The sequence below is a fragment of the Haplochromis burtoni genome, unplaced genomic scaffold (assembly GCF_018398535.1).
Source record: "Haplochromis burtoni strain Fernald_Lab_line unplaced genomic scaffold, NCSU_Asbu1 Contig_750, whole genome shotgun sequence".
NCBI lineage: Eukaryota > Metazoa > Chordata > Actinopteri > Cichliformes > Cichlidae > Haplochromis > Haplochromis burtoni.
In genome coordinates, this window is record NW_024583111.1 from 90665 (window position 1) to 117086 (window position 26422).

The window sequence follows — 26422 nt, forward strand, 5'->3', positions numbered from 1 at the left end:
GGAGCATTACAGACTTGTGTTAGTGAACAGCTTTGACTGAAAGACCAGGGCTTCCCTCTACTGGTAGACAGCTCGGAGGTGTATTTGTAATGTTTCACAGTAATATATATTGTTTGGTTGTTTTTTTAATCTATTGTTTATTTGCTTTTACACAGTTGAACAGTTTTGGATGCATTGTTGAAGCTGCACTTATGGTTGTTTTAAAGGACTGTTGGACACTGGGTACAAGAAAAAACACTTTTGTGCCAATAAAATACACTTCTGAATAAAATGATTGCAAATAAAGCTTTCATATGTGTGTGTCACATACATTGTGATACATATTTCACAAATTTTAGAATAGCTTCAATTCAATGTAATGGTTGAGCTGCAAAAAGTAAAAGTGTCCACTGTGGCTAAAAAGCAAAAGGCAGAGAAAAGTCTTAAAACAGAATATTATTTGCCCCCCCGCCCACCCCAATTAATCTCTGCATTCCTGCTTCCATTTCAGCAATTATTTAAACATTATGGTTTAAAAACCTCATAATTAAGATAGACATTGTACACTGTTAGTTACTGTATTAGTACAACACAATGTAAATGCCATAAATATAAGTGTAATAAATCCTCCTTCATGGCGGTTATCATGCTGCTCAGTAATTGTGTAGTCGTAGTTTTCCACATTTTTATTATGAATGAATCTATTCAACAGCTCTAAAAAAAAAAAAGAAAAAACATCGCAGCAAAAATTAACTCACTTTCCCAGAATGCCTCTGTGAAAAGCAGCGGCAGCGGAAGCGGGGTAGTTCGTTGCTCGGGAACAGTTTTCCGCGCTGCTGTTTGTATTATGAGTGTCTGTGGGTGTGTGTGTGCCGCTCACTCAGCTGCGTTTAACGGATTATAAGTTAGCTGCAGAGCGATAACATGCCTGCTAACGTCTCTGACTGTGCTTTGGCCTGGCTGTTAGTTACAGTCCATGCTTACTGAGCTGAGGGATGAAGAGCAGAAAGCAGAGGTCCGCCAGAACTGCAGGCAGCAAAAAGAAAGGTAAACTCAGTTTAGCTAGCCGTTAGCTACTGTAATGTTACCGACAGCTGTCAGCCTCAGATTAGCCTCAAATGTTTACTTACTTATTAGTTACATTTCTCTATGTACTGTTTGTTTTGTATGCACTGTCTTTCGGTTTGTTTCGCCGGTCTTCACAAGTCTCTTTTGTTTGTTTACGTGTAGCTCTAGCAGTCAACTTTATGCAACCTTTGTTTGTGGTTTTGTCAAAATATGCTAAAGCTAAAGGCAAAGTATACAATCTCTCTTTAAAACGGGCGCCTTCAATCGGTTTCTGTTTTATTCCTTTTTCGTTTTTGTGGTGTTTATGCATAAACAAGACTGTGTTGATTTCATAAGAGATACCAAAATACTTCCTAATACATGGCAAGTTGGTGTAAGATTAAGTGAGTAATCAGACCTTGAGAACGCTCACCGGCCACTATGTTAGGTACGCCTGTTTAGGCTGCTGCTGGTGGTGTAAGGCTGTGGGGATATTGTTTTGGCACACTTTGAACCCCTTAGTATGTATTTATTTACTGAGAACTGTTTAAAAAACAAAACACAGCCTTCCTTTGTAATGTTGCTGGCCATGTCCATCCCTTTACTGAACACATTGTATCCATTTTTTGATGGGTACAATGTCACAAATCTCAAATTGTCTAATGTTGGTTTCTTGAACATGGCAAAGAGTTCATTGTACGTAACTAGCCTTCACAGTCATTAGATCTCAATCTAATAGAGCAATGGGCGATATAAAAGAACTTATAAAATATCCATTGAAAGTGTAAGCATTGGTGTTTTTTACTGTAAATTTATTTAGGTCTGATTTAAATCTCTGCGGATCTATGTTGTAACATACGACCTAACTGAAAGCCCCATATAACCAGTTATATCCCGCTGAAGTTAGAACAGTATTGTCAGTGTGATTTTTAGTTTGGGTTAAAGTAACTTTGACAGTAAAATTTTCCCTCTTTAACCTAATATTTTTCATTCGTTTAAAGAAAAACATTAGGTAAAATCTTTCAGTACATGTTTTTCTTTCTAGAGGAAGGCTTGATATAATTTGTCATATCCAATCTGTTATATTTGTCCAATGTTTTTCAAGGCAATAAAAGAAAATATAGGAAAACTGAACATCCCATTCGTTTTATTACTTTCTTTGTGTTTCCACTTTAACTCTTGCAGTCCCCAGTGATGTGTCCCCATCCACTAGTCTCCCACCTCTGGTCGAGGGCCAGCTCAGATGCTTCCTGAAGGTGACCATAGGCCGAGTTTTATGGACAGTTCACAAGCCACCATCTGCAACGTTCATCAGGCTGCGCTGGTGGGGAGAGTCGTCCGACGGTACACATTTCTTTCCCAGAGATGGATCACAGCTGGCACAGAAAACTATCAAGACCACAGCTCGCTTCCCCATCCGCTGTGGCCCAAAACAGTTCACCTCTTACCTTACAGGTAGTTAGGAGAGGTTGATGCTCTTGAGTTTGCTATGCTGCTTCGATTTCCTTTTAATCTCCATTATGCTGTTCATCAACAGATATGGGCTCTTTGGTGCTGGAAGTCCTAACTAAACCAGATCATCTGCCAGTTGCACGAGCTCAGGTCGCTGGCATCTCCCGCCTGTCACTATCACAGTCAATCAGTGGATTTTACACTCTTGTATCTCCAACGTCTGAAAAGCTGGGAGAGCTACAGGTGAGTGTAGACTTAAAATCATATTTACTTGCCAAGTGCTTATTTGTATCTGAGTATTATTGGCTGTATTGAAATTGGGCTTTGCTCACTCAGTTTGTGACATTGAGGACAGTCCACATCTAAGCTTTTTCTTACACCCCTCATCAGGTAGCTCTTAGTTTGGAGCCACTGACAGAAGCTTATGACAGCAGCGGCTCCGGTCCCCACACAGACCTCAGCACCGAGCGACGACAAGTCACCCCAATGACCGTGCCGTCACAGCACAGGTTGCTTTCAGCCAACAACGGGAAAGAATCAGCCGAGAGCAGTGGCGGAAACACACCAAGGTTTAGAGTTGAATTCAAACACCTGCACAGCATCTCATATCTTGGCATACGCAGTGCCATTTTTAAATCTGAGGACAGTGATCTTACTTATTCGTTGCTATAATATTTTCAGAGGGAAGGACCACTTATATTTCCAAAATGCACAGAGGGACGAAGAAGAGACGCTTGAAAATCAGATGCCAACAACAAACAGATCTCAGAACAGTCAAACAGCTGTGAATCCTTTAAATCAACCAACTAATGATATCATTTCAGGTTTGTTTAAGCATCCATGCATTATCAGTTTGCAGAAACGCATATCTATATTTTGAAATTTTATTTCTTTCATCTCAGTTATTCTCGACCGTGGAAACAAACTCAGAAATGCAATGGTTATATCAGCTTTGAAATCTGACACCGATAGTGCGGCGGCTCTGAAAGATACTCCACTGCCTCTACCAAAGGATAACATCCAACCTCTGCCAAAGTTAGTGTTGAAAAAAAAATAGTGCTTCCTCTCTCTTACCAATTCACTTTCTGTAAGACTTTCTTCTTTTCTTTGCAGGCCCTTGTCTTCTCCTTCTGGGATGTTTCTTGAAAATATCCTTCACACTGATTTAACTCTGAAGCACTCTGATGATGTTACTGTAATCTCAGACAGTGACTTGGACGGGCCTGCTGACATAGACAACAGAGCTGTGGATCTGGTACTTGGCAGGTATCCATGTTTGAATTTATATCCAGATGCAGATGTACGATGTTGTATTTTTACTTAAAGTTTTCCCTTTTTTTCTCTTTTCTTTTAAAGCTCTACTTCTGCTTTTCCTCTCTGGGATGGACAAGGCCCCTGCCCTGATTCTCTTTCTGGTCATAGCAGTGTCTGTAGCGATAGCGAGCTCAATGATCCACAGTATGATCAGAGCTTGCTGGAAAATTTGTTCTACAAAACTCCTGTAACTAGATGACTTTTATATGTTTGTTTTTTTAAATTTTGGTAAAGTAAGCTTTGTCAGTTTAACAGATTTTCTAGTATAACTGTCATTCTTTCAGATTACAGGTACCACATTAGCTGACACTGAGGAGGAGTGCCAAGGGATCGTGTCTTCAAGTAAAGATCAGGCAAAAAAGCTGACCGGGTCTGCACCCAAGATTAGTGAAGGGTGAGGGCCTTTACATATTCTTTTTAAGTCAGAGCTAGAGCTTCTTTCAGAGGCTCAGGTTGTTCTTAGATGCATGAAATGGTTGGGAACTGTGTTTTTCTGTGTCCAGCCACAATTCAGAGAATCAGCGGTCAGGAAATGGTGGGAATATCCATTTTCTCCTGAGTGCAGAGCAGCTGACTTTGCTGAGTTCGGTGCGGCTGGCAAGAGTGACGATTGAGTCTCTGACTGTACCAGCTAGCAGCTCACCCACAACACCCAGAAAAACCTCAAATAAAGGAAAACCACTTCGGCCATTAATTGCCAGGAAATGGTTAGGAAAACATTTAAAATCTTGTTGATCATAATGCTAATAATAATTATAATGATAATAATAATAATAATGATGATGATGATGATGCAAATCACTGACTTTGTTATAAAAAATACAAACTTTTAGGGACAAAACCGTATGTCATTTTCTTCTTTTAGTACATATTTTGTTGAGTATTCGTTCCCAGTGACTTCAAATCGACATGATCGCAGTAAGGCAAGCCGAGATGGGGAAGTGACCAGAGTTGTTTCCAGTAAAGTCACAGGAAGAGGTATGACCATTGAGAATCTGCTTTAATGAAATCATCCCAAGTGAAAAGTGCTGCTTGTGGTGCTTCAGGTTTGTGACTGACAAACATTATGTTTTTTAGTGGTGAACTTCCATCATCTCTCTGTGTTTCCTGTCAACTTCAGTACAGCCACAGTTGAACAGTGGTGGAGAACTGATCTGATTTTCAAGATTTACTCACGAAAGAGTGACCAAAGGAAAGTAAGTATCTTCAGGCTGACTATTAGTAATTTGATTTTGTTGAAATTTGTCAATTATTTCATGATATGTGAGCTACTGTTTTTCTTAACAAAGGCTTTACGTTATGATTATTTTTAATTAACTGGTTGTTTTGAAGTTAAAATATTTTTGACATACACATTTTCAGACAATAACACAAGTGTGATTAAAATATTGAAGAGTCTGTTATTGTATTTCTAACATGTTCTACAAACACATGGCTGTGATTCCATTAAATATAAAAAAAGATCATTGCTGTTTTCTTTTAAATGCTCAGGTGTACTATGTGTTAAATCACTATATCCTGTGTTGCAGCCTGTTGCCATTGGTAAGGCAATTCATCCATTGCGCAGTCTGCTGCAGAACGAGCAGCTGAGTCAGTCTGTCGTGTTGCCTGTTCAGAGAGAAGGCAACAGTGAAACATGGGAGTTTGGACCTCTCAAGGCAATATATTTTCATTGGCTTGCTTCTTTTACTCAGGAAGTAATGTTTGGAAGCAACTGTCACAGAAGTAATGTTGATGTGTTTTGCAGGTTTCACTAGAACTTGGAGCACACAGTAAAGGTTTCTCCTCTGAAAAAAGTAAAAGCAAGGTGACTTGGAGAGACATGTCACCGTCACAAAGTCCAGAGAGACAGGCGAGCCTCAGAACCCAGCATGCTACCAATGGCAGAGAGGAGTTACCGGCTAGTTCTTTTGAAGAAGCCAGGCTGAATGTTTGGACACCTCAGAGACCCTCCAGGGAACCTGCTCCTATTTCCGGCTATCAAACATCTCCCCCTAAATCGTGGCAGCAGGTGGAGGAGGAACCTGAGGTCCTGCTGCATGCCTTACTCATGGTACCAGATGGGAAGAACTTCAACTGTGGGCCTCTGCAGGCTCCGAATGTTTATTTGAACTGTAAACTGTTTTGGTGTGATGAGCCGGCAAGATCTGTTGTCAGCTGGGGTCAGCCAAACCCTACGTTTAACTTTGTTCAGGTAAGTGCTGCAGGTCCATTATTCTCACCACATTTAAAGTTTGCTGCCTGGCTTTGTACGTCATTGAGTCATTGGAATGATCTTATTTATGAAGGGAAATTACTATAATGTTTTTGCAAACTGAATCCACAAAACAAAAGACATAAAACTTACTTTTTCTCTTAAGTCTTTTTTCTGGATCTACAAAGAGTTTGCACAAAGCTGTTTTTTGTAATAAAGGAGTATATGGGAGCATTATGAGTTTTTTATTTTTGAGTGTTGTTTTAAAAGCTTTACATATTGTTACATAGTTTTTTAATATTTTATTTATGTACCTGATACTGTGCTATTCTACAAGAAACTAGTAGTAAAATTAACATAAGAATAAATTAGCATAAACTAGCATTAGAAATTATTCTGTGGCTTCACAGAGTAGTGGTTTATCTGTTTGTCTATCATGGGAAAAATCCCTGGTTGGAGACCAGGAGGAGAAACAAATCCTCTTGGGGTTCCTTCAGTAAAGGCATCTGACATAAAAATCAATGCATACATTAGTCTGTTTTACCTGGCAGGCATTTTGTTTATTTGTTTATTCCAGAAGCTACCAGATTTGGAAGCTGTTTGTTGAATCAATTAAAACTACATGGATGCAACAAACAGACACTTCAGAATTAGTGAAAAGTAAATCTAGATTAATTAAATGTAATAATAATAATATAATTATTATTATAATTATTATTATTATAATTATTACTTATTATTACTATTATTATTATCTTTAAAACTGTTTTATGTTCCAGGCTTTAATCCTTTTTTTTAGTCTGGCATTTTTAGTTGTCGGGATCATTGATGATTTCTCAGTGCCTGCAGCTTGATCTAAATACACTCTTTACATTTCTCTGTTTTAGGTGACACCTGTGGCCTTAACAGCTAAGCTGCTGGAGAGGATGAAGAATAATATGATGGTCATAGAAGTGTGGCAGAAGACTAGAAGCTCAGGGCAGGATCGACTCCTTGGCCTAGTTAAATTGCCTCTTCATCAGTTCTACATGTCATTCAGGTAAGATAGGTAAACAATAATATAGGATAATTATGAAATATTACAGTTGCTAGCTGGTCAGCTGACCATTTATTTGTTTGCAAAAAGTATCTCTGAGTTTTGACTGAAGGAATTAGTTAAATGTGAATGCTACACCATTTGTGCCTGGGAATTATATTTTGATGTTTAGTTTTTTTGACTGTTCATATACCAATGCTTTGAGAACGTTATCCACTGATTAACAATTGTAATTGTTATTTAGCTGACAGTCCTATAAATTGGAATCACAATAATAATATCTGAGAGGGAAGAGCAGTGAAAACTTTTAGTATCCCAGGTTTACATACACCAAGAATGTATTGTAAAAGGCAGTTACCCTACATTCTAGTCACTAAGTGGATTCCTAAAATATATGACAAAGTATAGAACATACTAACATGTTTACTAAAATATGTCTGTCCCCTTCAGGGATCCAAAGATCACCCACCTCCTCCTGCAGGCGCAGTACCCTGTTTTAGGGGTGGACTGCTACATGCCTGTCATTGATGTGTTCTCAGGGAGCTGTAAAGGAAACCTCAGGGTTGTTTTGGCTATGGGCCAATCAGAGCAGATCGTTTCCCTCCAGCGCACGAGAGATGAAGAATATGACTCGTTGCCTCATCTTGTGAGACCAGTTCATCTGCTTGATCACCATCCACATTCACAAACAAAGGTTGGTGTTACCATTGGCTGCATAATACTTGTCAAATAGATTAGTCTGGCAGTTTTTTGGGTTTTTTTTTTTTTAATAGAAAGTATAGAGAAAATTCCACTTTAAATATGTGCTGGCACACAATACAGACCAAAATCTAAATATAAATAAATCTGCACAATTTACATTTGTCCCTATTGAGTTTTTATGGAAACTCGCTGCAATGCTTTTTTGTTGTTGTTGTTTTTTGTTAATTTAGATCCTTAAAACCTCACAACTCATGAATGTGACTTGGTAGAATAAATATTCATGAAAACGTTAACACCAAACTTCAACACAACTTGTTTGTTCCCTTTCTTTCTCTAATGTGTTGGTATGAAAACAAACAAACATTAACTGCTCTGCTCCCTCAGGTGACTGCAGCACATGTAGAATCTATGAGAGAGCATGTTTTTGTGGTAAGGGTGGAGAGGGTCAGTGGGATGACTCCTCTGCAGTCCACAGTGTGGGGTGAGGCAGACTGCTACATCCAGTACAGCTTCCCCTGTCAGGAGGGCAACTCTGCTGCAGACATGGACCAAAACCTCATAGAGAGCAGTAAGGCCACCTAATCATTTCAAATCTTCATCATAAGATGTTTCTTTTCGCTCTGAATCATTCCAAGCTTAATCACATCCCAACAGCTGTGAACCTGAAACCATTTCGTACCACCACAACGCTCTGTGTTCCTGACCCGGTGTTTGGTCACACAGAGACTCATGTGCTCCTGGCTCCTGAAGGAGTTCCTGTCCAGAGGCTGCTACTCAGCTCTCTCTCAAGTCAAGGTCTCAGCAGCGGTGGAGGCATCCAGTTTGAAGTGTGGTGCAGGTTTGTGGATGCTGTTATGTCATCCATGTATCATTTAAACTTTAATAAAATAATGAAATGATGTTTACCACAGTTAAAATGCTGATTATAAGCCTAGTATTTTTACCCCAGGAATGGTAATGTTTTGGTTTCCTGTTTGAGCTGAAGTGCCCTCTGTAAAAATAGGTTTTAAACTTTACTTAAAGTTTCATTAGGTACAAGCAGCACAGAAAACTTTACTTCCTTGGCAGCTTTTGTAAATTTTGTTTCATTACATAAATCTAGTGCATTTTGTATGTTTTTAATCAGTGAGTATCACACTGTATCCTGTTAAGGAAAATACTTTATTTCTAAATGCTCAGTTGTGCATACGGTAATGATATACAGGTCCGCAGCATTACTCTTTAGTGTCTTTAGTGAAGTGATTCTCAAGCTGCATGTGTGTGTACAGACAACCAGGTGTAGTGGGGGCATGCCAGACAGAATTTTGAGATCCACTAACTTAAATCAGAATTTATGTGAAAATAATCAGTCTTGATTGCAACTGGCTCAACTTGTTTTCTTTTTGTGATCAATATAATGTCTCTCTCTAGATATTACTATCCAAATGTGAGAGATCAGCTCGTGGCCAGAGGAATGCTTCCGCTGTCCAAGCTGTGTGCCATGGTTACCATGCAGAGGCAAACTCCTGATGAGGCTCAGATGTTCTCTCTGCCCCTGATTCCCAGGACAGAGAGTCCCACAGTACACCAACCTCAGCCTTCAGGTATACACACATAATTATGCACGCATGCTAATAGGAATATATAGATACAGGCAGTATCTGAATGTTATTGCTTTTGTTTTTGTAGGACTGTTAGATGTTTGCATTCGATACAAGCACAGGCCTGTGAGACCTGAAGGACACACTGGAAGAGGAGCTGCCTCTCGAGTTGTGACACTCGTGGTTCAAGTGCACAGAGCATGTGGTCTGAAGGCTGCCGCAAGGTACATCACTATTACTGACCTCCGGACAATTTGCCTTTTTTATTTCATCTATGTATGATAAAGCTCATTAATTAGAACAGATTTTCTGAACACCTGCTCACTTTGATAAAAATATTTGGGTTAGGATGTAGGATTAAGAGCTGATGATGTGCACCAAATCTACAGTTGTTGAGACTCTGCTGTTTTATTTTTGTTCATTCTGAGATTGGTGGCAAATTTCATCTGATCAAAATAAAAGTATTCGCTCATTTCTTCTTTATGTGTATTGAAACCATAATGCCCAAATTAGTATTTAGAAATACTGCCTCTGCTATTTCAGGATATTATCAGAACAAGATGAGAGGTTCAGCTACTTTGTCGGCGTTGGTTTGAACACTTTCATCACAGTCCAGCTTTCTTTCTTGCCCGAGAGTGAAAGGAGGTGCACCCGCACAGCAGCAAAGGCTTTCTGCCCCGAGTTCGACCACCACATGGAGGTGTCCTGTGATCTGCTTGCTCAGACCAGCAGCGGAGAAACCTTCAGCCTTGCTGAGCAGCTGGAACAGGCTTCTGCTGTCTTCACTGTGTGGAACCGAGACAATCGTAAAAGTTTAAGTGAGCTCAGTGCACTCTTTGTGAAATGAGGTTACTCTTACATTTAACTTGCCTAAAGTATATTATGTTACAGTTTTCTGATTATGTTTAACTTGAGACCATTAATCATTTATTTTACTTTTTATTTATCTTTTCTTTACCCATCAGTGGAGCCTTAAAGAAATTGTCATAGTTTGTTTTTTTAATATTATATCATATACACCTGTGTAATAACTGACTGATCTAGATATTAAGAATCGTCATGAATGTTAGCCCTAGTTTGTAAATATTTTTCGTTATACACCATTTAACAGTGAGATAAACATCAAAGCGTTGGAAAAGTCTGTAAAAGAGCTGATCCAGGATGGGACATTGGAGGATACCTTTGCTTTTTGGCAGCATAATGTCAAGTTAAAAAACAAAACAAAACATGTATTTAAAATTTTTGAAACATTATTGTGTAAAAATTTTATTAGCAGTATTTGTTTCTAATATTGTCCTTTTTTTTTCTTTTTTTTTTTTCTTTTGTAGGTGTGAACGTTTCCAAATCTAAAGATTTAATGTTGGGGACTGTGAAAATACCTCTGTCTGAGCTCATCAACAAAAGAACAGGTATGTTGGGCTTAAAATAGTTAAAGCAGTTATTTTTTGTTAAGACTTTGTCAGAGTTTTTCTTTTTCCACATATGTAGGCATTTCTGGCTGGTTTGGAGTTTATATAAGTCGTGAAGCAAGTTCTTCTCAGCACCACCACATCTTGGTCGGAGGCCTAGAGCTTTCCATTAGCTTCGCTCACCACTCTGATAGAGAAAGGGTCATTAAAGCTGCTCAGGGTTTAAGCTGGGAAAATACCCTGACGGACAGTTCCATGATGCAGGATGAAGAAGAACTGTTTGAAGAGAGCATGAGAAAACTCTCGCTGACCTTTACCATGCCTAGAGTGTGGCTACCCATCCACTGTTTGCTGCTACCTGGGCACAGTGAGCTGCTGCGCTCCACCTACTGCTACATCAGGTACAAGTTCTATGACCGAGACGCCTTCTGTTCTCACCTGAAACACCCATCTGCTGATGAAGGCGCAGGGGAAGACCAGGCCACAGTGAGTTTTGAAGGAAGTAGGACTGTTGAACTGAGACGTACGCAGCCTTTAATGTGGTATCTACGGGAGGAGAAGCTGGAGGTGCAGGTGTGGGTTGCCTTTAAGAAAAATAAAACCAGAAGGCCCAGTGACACAGACCGACTGGTGGGCTCAGCATTCGTCGATCTGTCCTCGCTTGCAAAGACTTCCAAGCAGAAGCTGACGCTAAGTGGTATGAAATAACTGCTCAGCAATGCTTTAGTAAAATCGTCTCCATATTTCAGAGTGTAATAAATTTTGTATTTTCACAGGAGTGTACCCTCTGTTCAGGCGCTCAGCAGCAGATCTACAAGGAGCAGCTCTCAGGGTACACATCACCTTGACGGGCGGTTCAGATCCAGGAGAAATACCTACTGGAGCTGAGACTCAGGTGGACTCTGACAGTCAGGAAGAACTGGTATCAGAGGACATGGAAGAAAGAGATCAAGTCCTTTCTCCATCTACACTCAGAAAATCATCAGCACAGAGCAAACACAAGTATAAATCCTCCAGAGCCACTCCAGACATCTCATCTGTGCAGCACACGGAACAGAGTACAGATGAATCTTTCCCTGTGACAGTCACAGTGGATCGGGCCATGCACCTGAACCTGAAAGGTGTGACCTGATGTCTTGTGCCTTTTTTTTTTTTTTTCTAAAAAAAAAAAAAAAAAAAAAGCAAATCAAACAAAACGTACAGTTCACTAACAGCAACATGTTTGTCTTTTCCATCAGGCTGTCCCCTCGCAGAACGCAGTGAAGGGATGCCATGTTGCTGTGTTTCATACGCCACTGCTGACTCTGCTGAACCAGTGTCCACGGCTGTGATAGCTAACACAGACTCCCCTGTGTGGGACCATCAGCACGAGTGCAGGTTGAATAACTTCACAGACCTCAACTTAAATAACCTACTGATCAAACATCAGGCTAATGTGTTTGTTTCAAATTTCCAGGCTATCAAAGCAGCTCCTGGTTGATCCACAACAATCCCTTGTGTTTAAAGTCTGGCATAAAGGAGGTACAGGAGCTGTTTCACCCCGTTGTTTGTGTTGCTTTAATATCTTTGATGGATTAATTTATTTATTTTCATTTTGCTTCCATAGAGCTGGACAGGGTGATTGGATTTGCCTCTGTAGACCTGTCCCCTTTAGTCTGTGGCTTCCCATCAGTGTGCGGTTGGTACAACATCACAGACTTTGGCGGCCAGTGTCACGGCCAGCTTAAAGTGTCCATCACTCCACTGAAGGGGGTCCAAGATTTACGCTGGCAGAGACTATCTGTGAGTGAAGAAGCTGCCAAAAACTCATTGGTGAGAGAACTCAGACTGCTTGAACAGATTTTTTTTACTCTTGATGGCTTTCTCAAAATTTGAAACAAACCAGAAGGTGTTTGTCTGGCAGGGTTTGTTCCAGGCCTTTCCTCTCAGCTACCAGACTACAGCCACATACAGCAGCTTTCCCTCTCACATCAGCAGGTTCCCTGAGCAGAAGATCTCATCACCCAACCACACGGACAGGCTGTTCTCTGAAAGGTTTTTATTCACACCATGGTTGTGCCGATCATCTGTTAGAATATTTGCAGCCAGTAAGGCAATGGAAGATGTTCATCAGCTGTGTTTCATCATTTTTGTGGTCCTTATTCCTGAGATCCAGTCTCATAAATGTGTATCACTTAGTTTAGACACATTGAGGACTGAAAAACGTTAGGGCAGGTTTTTGTATATCTACAGTAAGTAAGTAAGTCTTAAGCCTCCCCTCATTTCTTTGTATTTTGCCATGAAAATCAGAAATGCGTGCAGCGATTTGTTGAAACGTATAAATCTGGAAACAAACAATTAAGCATTTAGGCAAAAAAACAGTTTTAACATTGGTGACACAGTTTAGTTTAGTTTCCACTTCTTGTGTAAAATAAAATAATATTTTACAAAAATAAAATTAAAAAAAAAACACTGGTCTCTGAAAATGATATGGACTGAAAATGAGTTTAAAGCAGCCAATGTCCTCCAAAAACCTTCAGAAAGTCTGGAGAACTATTGCACAAGACCACTTCAAAAAATTACAAGTCTGACCCCTTTGGAAACAAAATACAAATAAATGAGTGTAGTGTAAGTACTGTGTATGATACTGTGTTTGTGCAATGGGGATTAATTTGTTTTCCTGTCACAAAATGTCAACAAAACAAAAGAACACAAGCGTCTGCTATCAGATTATTTTAAACATTGGTATTGGCACAGAACTGGTGCTTTGCAGAACCGGTCCTTGCACAGTTTTATTCATTGCCACATGCTACAATATAAAGTCTGCAACTGTATTTATATGTTATTGTAATGACTGCTGCAGGTCCAGTGAGAGTGACCGTCATTCTGAGCACATGGACAATGTACGCCTGTACCATCAAAGTCTGCAGGAGCAAACAGCGTCTCAGTCCTTTCACAGCAGCAGTGCAGGTGACATCAATCCTTCCAGCTCGATCCTGTTCTCAGCACTCAGGTACCAGTTTATGGACACTGCATTGTTTAACCATTAATGACTGATGCAGAGCCTGAGCTTTGTTTCTTTTCTTACAGGAAAAAACTGAGCGAGCTTGACAACATTCAGAAATATTTCAGCCGCAAACTTTCAACTCCTACATTCCCACCTATGCCAGAGCAGGAAAGTCACAATAAACATGAGAAACGGAGGGACTCGGAGTACAGCTCATCTCAGCTTCTACTAAAGTCAAACCAGTTAGTCGGAGAAGTCCACAACATCATCAGTGGTGAGTTCATCCATTTACTGCTAAGGTCCTAGAGGACGTTGTGGTCAACCAGTTAACTGCTGCTCTGGATCAGCACAGCATTCTTGACCACTTTCAATCAGGTTTTTGTAGATTTCATTGAATTGAAACGGCTCTTCTGAGAGTATCACATGACATTTTGAGGCCGAGCAACAGGGGAAACTGTTCTCTACTGCTCAGGTTGGACCTTACCTCAGTTTTTGATACAGCTGAACGTTTCATTCTGCTTAAAAGGCTGAAGTGCTAGGTTGGTATATCAGTATCTGGTTGGAGTGATTCTCTTCATACTTGTCTGACAGATCATTTTCTGTAGCTACTTCAAAGCACAGATCTCCCCTTATCCAGTTCATTTTGGTGTACCTCAAGGTTTCTGTTTTGGGGCCTCTGCTGTTTTTATTGTATTTGCTCCCCCTTGGGCACATTCTGTCAACCTTTAAGGGCATCTCTTATCTCTGCTCTGCAGATGATAATTGGTTCTACACCTCATTTCACCCAAATGAAATTTGAAAACTTAGCAGTTTATTGAAGTGCCTAGACACTGTTAAACAGTGGATGGCAGGCAGTTCTCTTCAGCTAAATCAAGAGAAAAATGAAATAATTAGAACCTCTTGGTTCTTTGGCAAACTTGGAGAGCTTTTCACAGACAGACACCAGGTTATACCGGAGGGCTTCTACTAACATATGACTATGGCAGGCCTCTGAGGTTCTGTGACCAGGGCCTGCTGATGGTGCCCAATACTAAGCTGAAAACAAAAGGAGACAGATCCTTCTGTTTAGTGGCCCACAGACTCAAGACTTAAGATTGGTGGACTCTTTTAAAAGCCAGTTAAAAACAAAACTTTTTAAATCTGCTTTTTATTAATTTCTCTTGTTTTGCTTTTTTTTTTTTTTTTTGCATAGTTGGCAGAGTTGGTAGAGCAGGTCACCTCCTAACCAGAAGGTTGGTGGTTCCTAGTCTGCTCCAGTCTGCATGCCAAATATCCTTGGGCAAGATGCTAACCCCAGCTTACTCTCCAATGTATCCATCGGAGTGTGGATGTGTGTATGAATGTTAGTTAGACAGAACTAAAAAACTTAAGAAAAGAGAAAAGTGCTTGTGTGATTGGGTGAATGAACGAGTTGTGTAAAGCACTTTGAGTGCTCAGAATAGAAAAGCCCTATATGAGAACCAGTCCATTTATTATAATAATAATAATAATAATAATAATGAATTGCATTTATATAGCACTTTTCGGGGCCCTCAAAGCGCTTTACAATTCCACTATTCATTCACTCTCACATTCACACACTGGTGGAGGCAGCTACAGTTGTAGTCACAGCTGCCCTGGGGCAGACTGACAGTCTTCTGCTGCTTGTTATTTAAATGAGCTCATTGTACAGTTTTTCTCATATCCCATTATATTTATTTTATATGCAAATTACATTTATGTTATTAACTTCTTCTGTGTGAGCCAGACAAAACTAAAAAGATTCAGCTTTGGGTTTAGACACATGTTGCATGCATGTGTGTTTCTCAAACCCTTCAAACTTTGTCTGTCTCTTTACACAGGTCTACAACGACACCGCTTGGAAACAATTCCTTCAAACCCACAGAGTAGCTCAACAGTGTCACCTGTTGGAGACAGCAATACACAAGCAATCACTGAGAGATCATCCAGTCCTCACAGAGTTTCACATTGTTCCCCAGAAGTCACGTCTCCGCTCTCATTTACACCAGCAGAAGTGTCTGAGGACCTCACAGACTCTGAACCCGAGGAAGAAAAGGACAGACGAAGTGGCAAGGCTAAAATGACTGAGAGTGATGAAGAAGAAACAGGTTGCAGAGAGGAAGAGGACGATGATGTGGATGAGCAGACAGATGAGGATTATGAGGAGGTTGTAGTGAAGCTGAGGCCTTTAAATGAGGTGACCTCATTAACAGACAAAACCAGTCCCTGGACCAGCATCTTGTCAGATCCTGAATTGGCCTCTCTGGAGAGCCTGGAGGGACCAGAGCACCTGGACCTGAGTGAAGATGAGGGCAAGAAGAAACTGCTGGTAGATATGGAATCGGGTCACCCCAGTGGGAAGCACAGGGAAGAGGAAAGTGAAGACGACTGCAGCTTAAATGGTTCCACAGGAGATGCCTCAGATCTGGAGAGAGGTGATGATACGTCGCAACATGCTGGAGGTGAAAGACAACAACAAGAACTAAACAGCCCTAACAAGAGGTCACATGACACAGATTCATCACCAGCCAAACAGCACACCACAGACACCCACAGTGTTTCCGCCTCCTCAGACGAGCCACACCTCCAACGGTATCTTTAAATATGTTTCATGATTCATTTGTGGCCGTTAGGTTATGCTGTTGGTTTTTGCTTTTCTGAGCCAGTTCAAATCAGTGATTCATTATAAAACTTGTTTTAGGTGTGTAAATGCTTCATCTTGTGTGGCGTCTTTAGGGTTTTATTTCAACATTCATGTCAACAATCTAGACATAAGGAGACTGACAGGTGGAAGTGCGATAACGTTCCTGCTGAGCAGGCTGTACATAAACTCACACACACTAAATCCCATGTGGTTGCTCACAGTCTGTGTAATAATGAATAATAATAATGGATTAGATTTATATAGCACTTTTCAAGGCACTCAAAGCGCTTTACAATTCCACTATTCATTCACTCTCACATCCACACACTCGGGGAGGCAAGCTACAGTTGTAGCCATAGCTGCCCTGGGGCAGACTGACAGAAGCGAGGCTGCCATATCGCGCCATCGGCCCCTCTGGCCATCACCAGTAGGCGGTAGGTGAAGTGTCTTGCCCAAGGACACAACGACCAGGACTGAGAGCCCGGGGATCAAACCGGCAACCTTCAGATGCGTTTCCCCTTAATATAGTTTTCCCGTGGAGGTCAAACAGATATTTTTTTTGTTTTTCTGAACATTTACTTTCATGTTTTTGGGGAGTGTTTAAACACAGTTCCCCTCCTCTTCAGTTGTAACTGCCTCAAAACACACTGAGAACGTGTTTTCTTTAACTTTATCCATTAAGCTCTGTTCCTGCAGAGGTTCTAAACTTCTTCCTCCCCTCCCACCAACTGGAGGCGTCGATGAGAGCTATACGTTTAGCACCCACGTTCTCCCAGGCATCCAGCAACCCGGTGAGTGTTTGTCCACGGGCAGTGCTTTTGGCCGTCACGCCTGCTTATATGTTCACTCTCTCCACTCCTGTTACTTTTACAGTGGTGTTAGAGATTAACCTTTACCTTTGATGTATCTGTTCATGTTTGCATAATTTAATGGTTTTGCAAATATACTTGCCCAACCTTCTGTACACACAGTGTTATGAATAATCTTTCGCATGATGTGTGATGTGCGTGATGCCAGACTGACATTCGGTGTAATTTAACACTCAGTTCTGCAGCACTAACAGGTTGACTTTCTCTGATCTCATTCACAGTGTTTGCCCAGCATTTAAATGTTGGGTTTTTTTTGTTTTGTTTTTTAAACCAACAACACATTTTTGTATTTTTGCAAACTTTGGATGTGATTTAGTAAAAAGTATGAATTCTAAAACCACTGATGGATCTCTCTTCTAATGTAATTGATCATTTTAATGCAATTTAAAACAAACAAAAATAATAAATCAAATACAGCTTTATTGTCAAAAACCATATGTACATTCCATACACAGGAATTTGAAATTGAAACGGTCCCACGGCCCTCAGTGTACACTAAAACAATATAAAGATAAAAATAAAATAAAAGTCTTATATACAACACAATATAATACTGCAGTACAATACAATAAGATGCTGTCACATGCAAAAAAAAAAAGAATCAATGGAGATGACTGTCACTCCTGTTTTTTAATTTTACAACTTTTTGAAGAGCACAATAAAACAGAGAAGTTGAGAGTTAGAACTTATTTGGAGAGGTGGTGTGACTGTTGGCACCACCTCTCCTCCCTGCATGATGACGAGACCTTTCAAAAAAACTAGTTCAGGCATGCCATTTGTTGCTGATACATGCAGCTGACAGTCTCACAACATGAAGGCTAACCAAACAAAGGTTTGTTGTGTGTGAATTGTGAGTCATATAATCACAAAAAAAGATTCAGATTAATTAACTTATTTGTCTTCAGCCTCCCCTGCAACTAAGCTGTCTTGGTACACTGTGTGCTAGCAGTTCAGAACTTGTGTTTTTTTTTTGTTTTTTTTGTTTTTTAACTTTAACGCTTCATGTTTTCAGGACCAGAACTCATCGGTTCACAGCGCCCCACCTCCCAGAGGCCCTCGGCAGCGTCCCAACATGTCACCGTCATCCATGAAGAAAGAGACGGAGAGAATAGCAAAAATTTTTGCAGCTCACTTTGATGAGACTAATTAGAGACGTTTGGTTTCAGCCTGCAACAATAATCATGTATATTAAATGTAACATGTTGTATTTTTATAAATAAATATTAACCATTTTCACTACTGAAGTTTTTTTGTTGTTGTTGTTTTTGTTTTTTTAAATGTTTTATTGAAGCTGAATGTCTGCAGGCTGGTGGCCACAAGTTTTGGTGATGTAACTGTTTCAGGTTCTCTCCTGAATAAGACAGCTGTGTATGTTAATTTCATGTTTTTGAGTTTCCCATCATGTTGATTTGTTAAAGAAATAAAACATTGAAGTTCAGTTTAAAAATGCCATTGCTAGTCCACATCACCTCTTCACCTCATTATAGTAGCTGACATAACAGAAGGGCACCTGTACATATGTGTGGGTATTTATATGAGAAATGTGATACACATAATTGGCATCAAATAAAAAAAATGCAAAAATGAGACATAAGTCAGGATAACTGGGAATATTTATGGAATATGTGGTGGCAGTTAAAGTTGAACGTTTCGTTGATAATAAATAACTATATAAAAGATAAACAAATATGGAAGAGTGGGGAGGTGTGATCTCCAGACTTTAATATTTTCAGATAGTGGCCCTACTGAAATATTAACACACCTACAATTCCTGTAAAAAGAGGGTTTAAATACGTCATCCTTAAGATGTATGATAGCAGAAACCTGAATCGATCTAAAAACAAAAAAAACAACCACATATCCATGATACAACACCCAAATGACACTGCAGGGTAGTTTTGGGGATGTAACATAACTCAGTTAAAGTTAATCCTGAACCATTTACTCCTGTACTGAGGATGTTGTGAGGTTCTGTTATACTTTGGGGGGCATTTTTTTTTTTTTTTTTTTTTGGGGTATTTTTTTTTTTTTTTTTTTTTTTTGCCATGGTTTGAGTCTTCTTGTCCCTCTTAGAGGAAAATGTCACTGCCAATCAAGAGAAAGTGCAATTTCTATAATAAAAGACTATTATTTCATATTATTTCCCTTCACAGTTATCGATCGTGGCTCAATTTGTAATCACAAGGTTGCCGGTTCGAGCCCCGGCTTGCTGGTGGTGGTCAGAGGGCCCGGCGGCGCCAGTGTCCGGCAGCCTCGCCTCTGTCAGTGCGCCCCAGGGTGGCTGTGGCTACAATGTAGCTTGCCATCACCAGTGTGTGAATGGGTGGATGACTGGTTGTGTACAGCGCTTTGGGGTCCTTAGGGACTAGAAAAGCGCTATACAAATACAGGCCATTTATCAGATATACACCCACGTGAACTCCTGTGAGTTGGTGGTCGCCATTGCCATCATAAAAACACCAAAAGCAGGATTATTTCCCATAAGAATGGGAGGACATTATCCGTACTAAGATACATAAAACTTTCCTGATGACGCCTCAGCTCTTGTCCGCTGATATTGAAATTGTTTTTTATTTGAAAGCAGATGGATCATGACAGAGAACACCGATAAAGAACAATCTGGGGTATTCCGCGCATGTGTGTGATGAGTATCTGGAGTTCTGCAGGGCGGTGCAGCAGGTCCGTTCAAAGTCAGTAAATGTGGGCCAGGCTTCACTCGTCGGCTGCGCAGTCAGGTGTTTGTTGACATGCAAAGATACCGACTTAGTTCAGTTTGCTTTCGACTTCTTGTCGTGAGCGTTTCTGTGTAATGGCACAACGACGCTGTTCCCTTCAAACTCCAAACTTTCTTTTGCATGGAGCTTGACCTACATCGCTTTTATTCGTTTCCGTACACGAAGGATGAAATGATGATTAGTCCTTCAATGCGCACTTTGTTATTTAAGTTTTGTTGTTGCTGAGGCTTGCTGTTGAGCTCAGGCACTGATCATGGTTGGAGGGAGAGCGGCTGATTTGGCGCCCACAACTGCTGTTAAAATCTTCTCAGCTGGAACAGCAGGCTGCGTGGCGGACCTAGTCACCTTCCCACTGGACACCGCCAAAGTCCGGCTACAGGTGAGGCATCAGGAAGCCCCACCCACCTCATGGTATTTGCAACTATAGCCACCTCAAAATATTCTCGGTAATTAAGAGCTTTATATTTTATAACAAAAAGTGTAACACAATTCAGAATATAAAAAAAGTGGAAAAATTGGTGCACAGGGACACCCCCCTCACCCCGACCCGGCTCAGCTTATCGTGTAAGTGTTGTTTCCTGATTTCTTTCTTTCTTTCTTTCTTTTAACATATTTGTCACACTCAAATGTTTCAGATCACCAAATTACCGAAACCCCAAAGTCCGTTTTTAACTGATGATTTGAGTTATTAAAGAAACAAGTGTAACGTGAGGGTTCACTTGATGGAATCTCCCTGAATAATTGGGAACAGCACGATGGAGACAGTTAACTGTCTTACCAGCCTCTTTACTCTCAGCACACAGCAACAACAAAAACCAACACTTCCTGTGTGCCGCCGTCATCAATATTTCACTGGGCTCTAAGAAGCCAGGAAATGTTATACTCAGATCAATGCAGAAAAACCAACTAGGTAGATATAACACATACTTATTACTGCTTTGAACATGCATGTGTAAACATTCAAATGTGTAAACATGTAAATACCAAAACAGGTAACCACCAAATAGCTGCATAACTAGCTCTATAACCCTTGTAAACACCTCTTTGTATATCAAATTACCTTTAAATTTACTTCCACATTTTACACAAGATATCCAAACCTACCTTGCCTTGTGTGAAAATGTAAAATTTACTGTGACCACTCACATTTTTAAGAAAGCAAAATTCAATTTCACTAGCCACACCCAGGTGTGATTACTGCCAGTCTAAAAAGTGAAGTAGGCTAAAATATGACACAATTCAAAGAAACAAAAAAACAAAACAAAACATGTAAAACAAAAAGTCACTGAAAGATATCAGTCTGGAAATGGTTACAAAGTCATTTCTAAGGCTTTGGGACTCCAGTGAACCACAGAAAAGAACCCAGAACAACATCTGAAGAACTGCAGGCCTCACTTCAGCTAGGGTCAGAGGTATAGAGGTGATGGGAATGTGATGATGTCGAGCTGCTTTGATGCTTCTGAGCGACTTGCTGTAGCTAATGGAACCATGAATTCTGCTCTCTACCAGAACATCCTGAAGGAGAATGTCCAGCAATAAGTTTGTCCCTTCAAACCCAAAAACACTTGAGTTATGCAAGAAACACACTAGTGTTTTGGATCTTTATCCTGCTCCTAAATGGTAAACTGACTGGTTCTTATATAGTGCTTTTTTACTCTGCCTCATTCACCCATTAAAGCAAGCAATTTTTGCTATGCTTTTTCTATCTACAATTCACACACATTCATACTCCGATGGATGCATCGGAGAGCAACTTGGGGTTAGTATCTTGCTCAAGGATATTTGGCATGTAGACTAAAGCAGCCAGGGATGGAACCACCAATCTTCTGATTAGCAGATGACCTGCTCTAGCACCTGAGCTATAACCACCCCAAATGGCCTTGTCAAAGTAGGAACTGGCGTTATCAAACTCCAGACTGAAATCTTATTGAGATGCTTGGGAGTTATTTGAAACAGGCTGTTAACGCCTGTTAAAAACAATGTTGTTTGTTTTGTTTTTTTACAGGCGTAACTAACAAAATTACCAGTGAGTGTCAGTTTTCCCAAAATCATTGAAGTTGCCATATCTGTCTAAGAGCATAAAAAAAAAACATTTATTCATAATGTTACCACATGAGCATTTTTAGGATACTATAGATATAGATTGTTGTCAGCCAATACAAGGTTACCTGTGTTTTGGCTGACTAGAAGATAAACTGCTTTTCATGTTGTCCAACCCCCTAGTTCAAGCATATGCTCGGAAATATCTCAACACGGCTGCATGTTACACGAATGTAACCTAACAATTAAGAAAGCAGCCTGATCACAGACATATGTGGACATTTTCCCTCTAAGTGAGGCAGTGAGGCTGATGGCACATCTTGAACCTGTTATTATGTTTCTTCAGGTGCAAGGTGAATCCAAGCCCTTACTGAAAGGCCAGAGGGCGGAATACCGAGGTGTTTTTGGCACCATCTTCACCATGGTGAAGACAGAGGGGCCGAGGAGTCTGTACAGCGGCCTGGTGGCAGGGCTGCACAGGCAGATGAGCTTCGCCTCGATCCGCATCGGCATGTATGACACCATGAAGCAGCTCTACACCCGAGGCTCAGAAAGTATGTCTGCATCAAAACCACATCCCACAACTCAGTACACAGCAGTTTACAGCCAGTGTACACGACCTCAGGAGTTTCACAACTACCAAACAAATTTAACCTGTTAAACCTGTTGCTGGTCTTGAGCTGGACTTTGTATTATTTGCCTTGTTTGGATGGATTTATTGTTTCTGTCCGATGTCTCTTTATGTTATAATTTAGATTTTTTTTAAACAAACCTTATAATGGTGAACTTTTAAAGCCAGGTTTCCATTGGTAAAAGAGATCTTAATTTACAGCACTTCCTGGTTAAAGTAAAAATAAACATAAAAAAACCCCAAAATGAGCTTCAAATACAATTATTTTATGAAGGACTCACTGTCTTATTGTTTTGATTAATAATTAAAATTATCACAGCTAAACATGGTACAGATGGAAAACAGATAAAATCCTTGCAGGTGATCCAGATGTGCAACAATTCCTTTACTGTGAGTTTGATGTCAGTGTTTCACAGCTTTTAGGAAATACATGCCAGTCGGCAGGTATAAACATGTAAGAAATTATGTTCAGAAAGAGACGTTTAACTGATGTTTAGAGCAACTGGTTAGTTTAGATTTTTTTAAGATTTCTTAAGGGGCTAATGAGCTCAAACACTCCCTTCCTAATATCTGAAAATAAACTTCAGAAATTGAAAAGTCCTGATCATCTAACCGGAAATCAGACTCAGACTAAAATGAGTATAAGTCTAAACCGTAATCGCCTGAACTTGTTTTGCAGAAAATGCCTCCATGATGTAAGCCATGGAGAAAAAATGTCCTCTTTCAAGGAATGTGTTTATGCTGGAGGCCTCACCTATTCTAACTATGCCGCTGTGGCATTATTAAGCAATCCAGATTTCCACCCAGATCAACAAAACTTCAGAAATTAGAGACACAACAACACACCCGCTTGTTCTCATTTCCATGTCCAACCCTCTCTTTCACTTTTTCTCTGGTTTTTAAACTCTCCCAAAGGCATAAGGACATCTGCCTGACCTTGATGAGGACATCTCCAAACTATAATCTCTGGCCTAGCTTGTTGCTTTATTTAGTGAAATTATCAATTAAACCAGTTTGAATGAATAATGTTCTACCAAAGAAAACAGTGTACGTCTACCCCAGTAGGAAATGATGCTTGACACCTGAGAGAAGAGGATCTACCAAATAGAAAGTGAAATATTAACTCGCTTCATATTAAAAGCATAACTGAAAAATTTTGTGCATCCAGGTTTCACTATGATTATCCAAACTGCACCATGTTTGATCTCTAATTGCTGTGTGTGTCTTTGTTTGAGGCACCAACATGTCATAAATCAATTGCTTGCGTAATAGATGCTGGACTCGGGACTCGACTGCTGGCAGGTTCCACCACAGGAGCGATGGCCGTGGCTTTTGCTCAGCCCACTGACGTGGTGAAAGTCAGGTTCCAGGCTCAGGCCCTGCGCCCTGAGAGCGGCTCTGTCAAGAGATACAGCAGCACGACTGATGCCTACAGGACCATTGCCAGGGACGAAGGTTTTAAAGGCCTCTGGAAAGGTATATTAAAATACACTCCACAGGGTTTAGGTGTTATTATTGCACAACATGACATCCCTAACACCACTGAGCAGCGGTCATCCTGTAGCAGTTATGACTTATATCATTATATTTCTCATAGATTGCCACAGGGAGGATTCATGTCAGCCTCTGAGCTGTAACATCTTGATCAACAAAAAGGAAAAAGCAAAAAGCAAGGGTTTAGGGTCATGTTAAAAATATAAGCTCTGAGGGAAACAAAAGTAAAAATCATACTTACACAAGTTAGTGGCGCTTTTATGGTTTCTGCAGCCTAACACTTATGTTAAGTCACAAATTAGACCACAGGTGACTGACTTCAACTGACTTGTCCCCAGAATTTTACGGAGTCTTCTGTTGGCCGAGCATTTCTCAGAGAAACCGGCTGCCTTGTGTGCAGATTTGATGTTGCAAAACAAAGATGTGACGCTTGCGTTACTTCAGGCATCTGACAGCGAGCCCACAATGACCTCGGGATAAACCAGCACATTTTCAGATTAGTCTTCCTAAAGGGGAACCACAGTGATTTTACATGTGAGTCTTTTTCAGGTGTTCATGAAACTACTGTATGTTTGGGAAAATACTGTGTGGCTCCAGAAAAAAAGTGCTTCCTCTATTGACTGACAAAACCACACCAAGTGATTTGAATTTGTTTTGGTGAAGAAAATTAAGATTAATTAAAAAAAGGGCTTAAAACTACGTTAGCTGCTTGCAACATAACAGAACTGAACAAACTCCCTGGAATTGTTGGTAATCAAATCACAAGGTTTTCCCCAAGGAAGACAAATCTGTATAATCCCACAAATGACAATTATGTTTCCCATTTCTATTAGTGAATAAGACATACAGTAGAGTCTAGAAATCTTTGGACAGTGACACATTTTTCATAACTCTACATTCTTGAGTGCAGACTCTCAGCTTTAACTTTTAACCCTAAACCTTATTTGGCGGTGAAGTCATTACATTTCTATGTGCTTTTTTTAATCAGTGTGGGTTAATAGTTCAATATATGCATTTTTTTGTGTCCTTTAACCATTAAAACTAGAATTAATTTAGACAATGCTTCAAAACAACAGTCCAAATACAGCAAGTACCCAGAGATGTTACCACGATGGCTGTTGAATGGCAAGACTTGCTTCCAGAGGGACTTGTGGATATTTTTTATAAATTAGCAGCCAGTGAAACTTCTACATGATTATTTTTCCCCCTGAAAGCCCTAAATAAGTTGCACAATAGATTTTTAAAGAATAAGCAAACATGCCACAAATTTAAACTTGTATTTACTTTTGTTTTTTATCTTCTCACTCCATTTTTTGAAAAAAAAATTGCAAATTTCTGCTGATAATGACATGAGTGTGCTGCTGAAACTGATTTAAAATGAGATGCTGTTAACTGTTGAGGCCAGTAGAAGAATTTCTTCTTTATAGCAAAGTGAAAATCATGACTGATTTTCATGACTGTTTGATGACAGCGCAGGATGTTTTTTAAGACTGAGTTCACCAGAGAAAGAAAAGTGTTCCTATATGTTTGCTGTTCTTACAGGTTGTCTTCCAAATATAACTCGTAACGCCATCGTAAACTGCTCTGAGCTTGTGACCTATGACATAATGAAAGAGCTCATCTTGAAGTATAACCTGATGACAGGTAAGTGCAAATCTTTCTAACGCTCTCTCCAGCGTCGTGTTTGTTTGTTTAAATAACAAATCAGTTTTTCCTGCAGACAACATGCCGTGCCACTTCACCGCAGCATGTGCAGCCGGTTTCTGCACCACGATTGTAGCATCCCCTGTGGATGTGATAAAGACACGCTTCATGAACTCAGTGCCTGGGCAGTACAGCGGTGCTGTTAACTGTGCTATAACCACGCTGATTAAAGAAGGACCAACAGCTTTCTACAAGGGGTAAGGAATGTATTTTTGAAAACCAAGCATGACAGAGTGACTCCTACACACATTCTTGTTTCATCTGATTTCTTTCACAGCTTTGTGCCCTCATTCCTTCGCCTGGGTTCCTGGAACATTGTGATGTTTGTGAGCTACGAGCAGATAAAGAGAGCTGTGATGAGGTTTCAGCAGTTCTGAAAATCTTTGCTCGGACCTGTTTGCCTGTTGGTTTGATACTGAAGCCATTGTAGCACAGTTATTGTTGTTGGTTTAGACCTTTTCACCCTCAGGAATAAAAGTGCACATCTAACAAGGAGAAACTGCAGTGATGATTGATTTTTTTTAAAAAAAAGCATTTATTTAAATATTTAATAATTCTTTTCTTATATCGCCAAAAGCCCTCTTTTCACACGAGGCATTTTAATGT

At 40.1% G+C, this 26422-nt stretch overlaps 2 protein-coding genes across 2 annotated transcripts; both read left to right on the plus strand.

The window, feature by feature from the left end:
- The first annotated feature begins 773 nt into the window (after positions 1 to 773).
- c2cd3 (C2 domain containing 3 centriole elongation regulator) lies at positions 774 to 18456 on the plus strand. The gene is made up of 33 exons (XM_005951296.3): positions 774 to 1026; positions 2212 to 2481; positions 2564 to 2721; positions 2869 to 3047; positions 3160 to 3302; positions 3381 to 3513; positions 3592 to 3744; positions 3835 to 3979; positions 4077 to 4186; positions 4296 to 4499; positions 4658 to 4770; positions 4870 to 4988; positions 5322 to 5450; positions 5540 to 5986; positions 6874 to 7025; positions 7473 to 7716; positions 8109 to 8292; positions 8379 to 8562; positions 9135 to 9307; positions 9393 to 9528; positions 9848 to 10122; positions 10633 to 10713; positions 10793 to 11410; positions 11490 to 11834; positions 11952 to 12090; positions 12170 to 12234; positions 12320 to 12525; positions 12617 to 12747; positions 13556 to 13705; positions 13783 to 13973; positions 15541 to 16291; positions 17026 to 17134; positions 18225 to 18456. The coding sequence occupies exons 1-33, from the start codon at positions 975 to 977 to the stop codon at positions 18360 to 18362; spliced, it is 6627 nt and encodes a 2208-aa protein (XP_005951358.1). The 5' UTR covers positions 774 to 974; the 3' UTR covers positions 18363 to 18456.
- A 1459-nt stretch (positions 18457 to 19915) lies between these two features.
- On the plus strand, positions 19916 to 26334 carry LOC102300918 (mitochondrial uncoupling protein 2). Its single transcript, XM_005951293.3, has 6 exons — positions 19916 to 20326; positions 22334 to 22541; positions 23891 to 24094; positions 25655 to 25756; positions 25833 to 26013; positions 26094 to 26334. Exons 1-6 carry the CDS (start codon positions 20201 to 20203, stop codon positions 26191 to 26193), a joined length of 921 nt encoding a protein of 306 aa, XP_005951355.1. The 5' UTR covers positions 19916 to 20200; the 3' UTR covers positions 26194 to 26334.
- Positions 26335 to 26422: the final 88 nt, after the last annotated feature.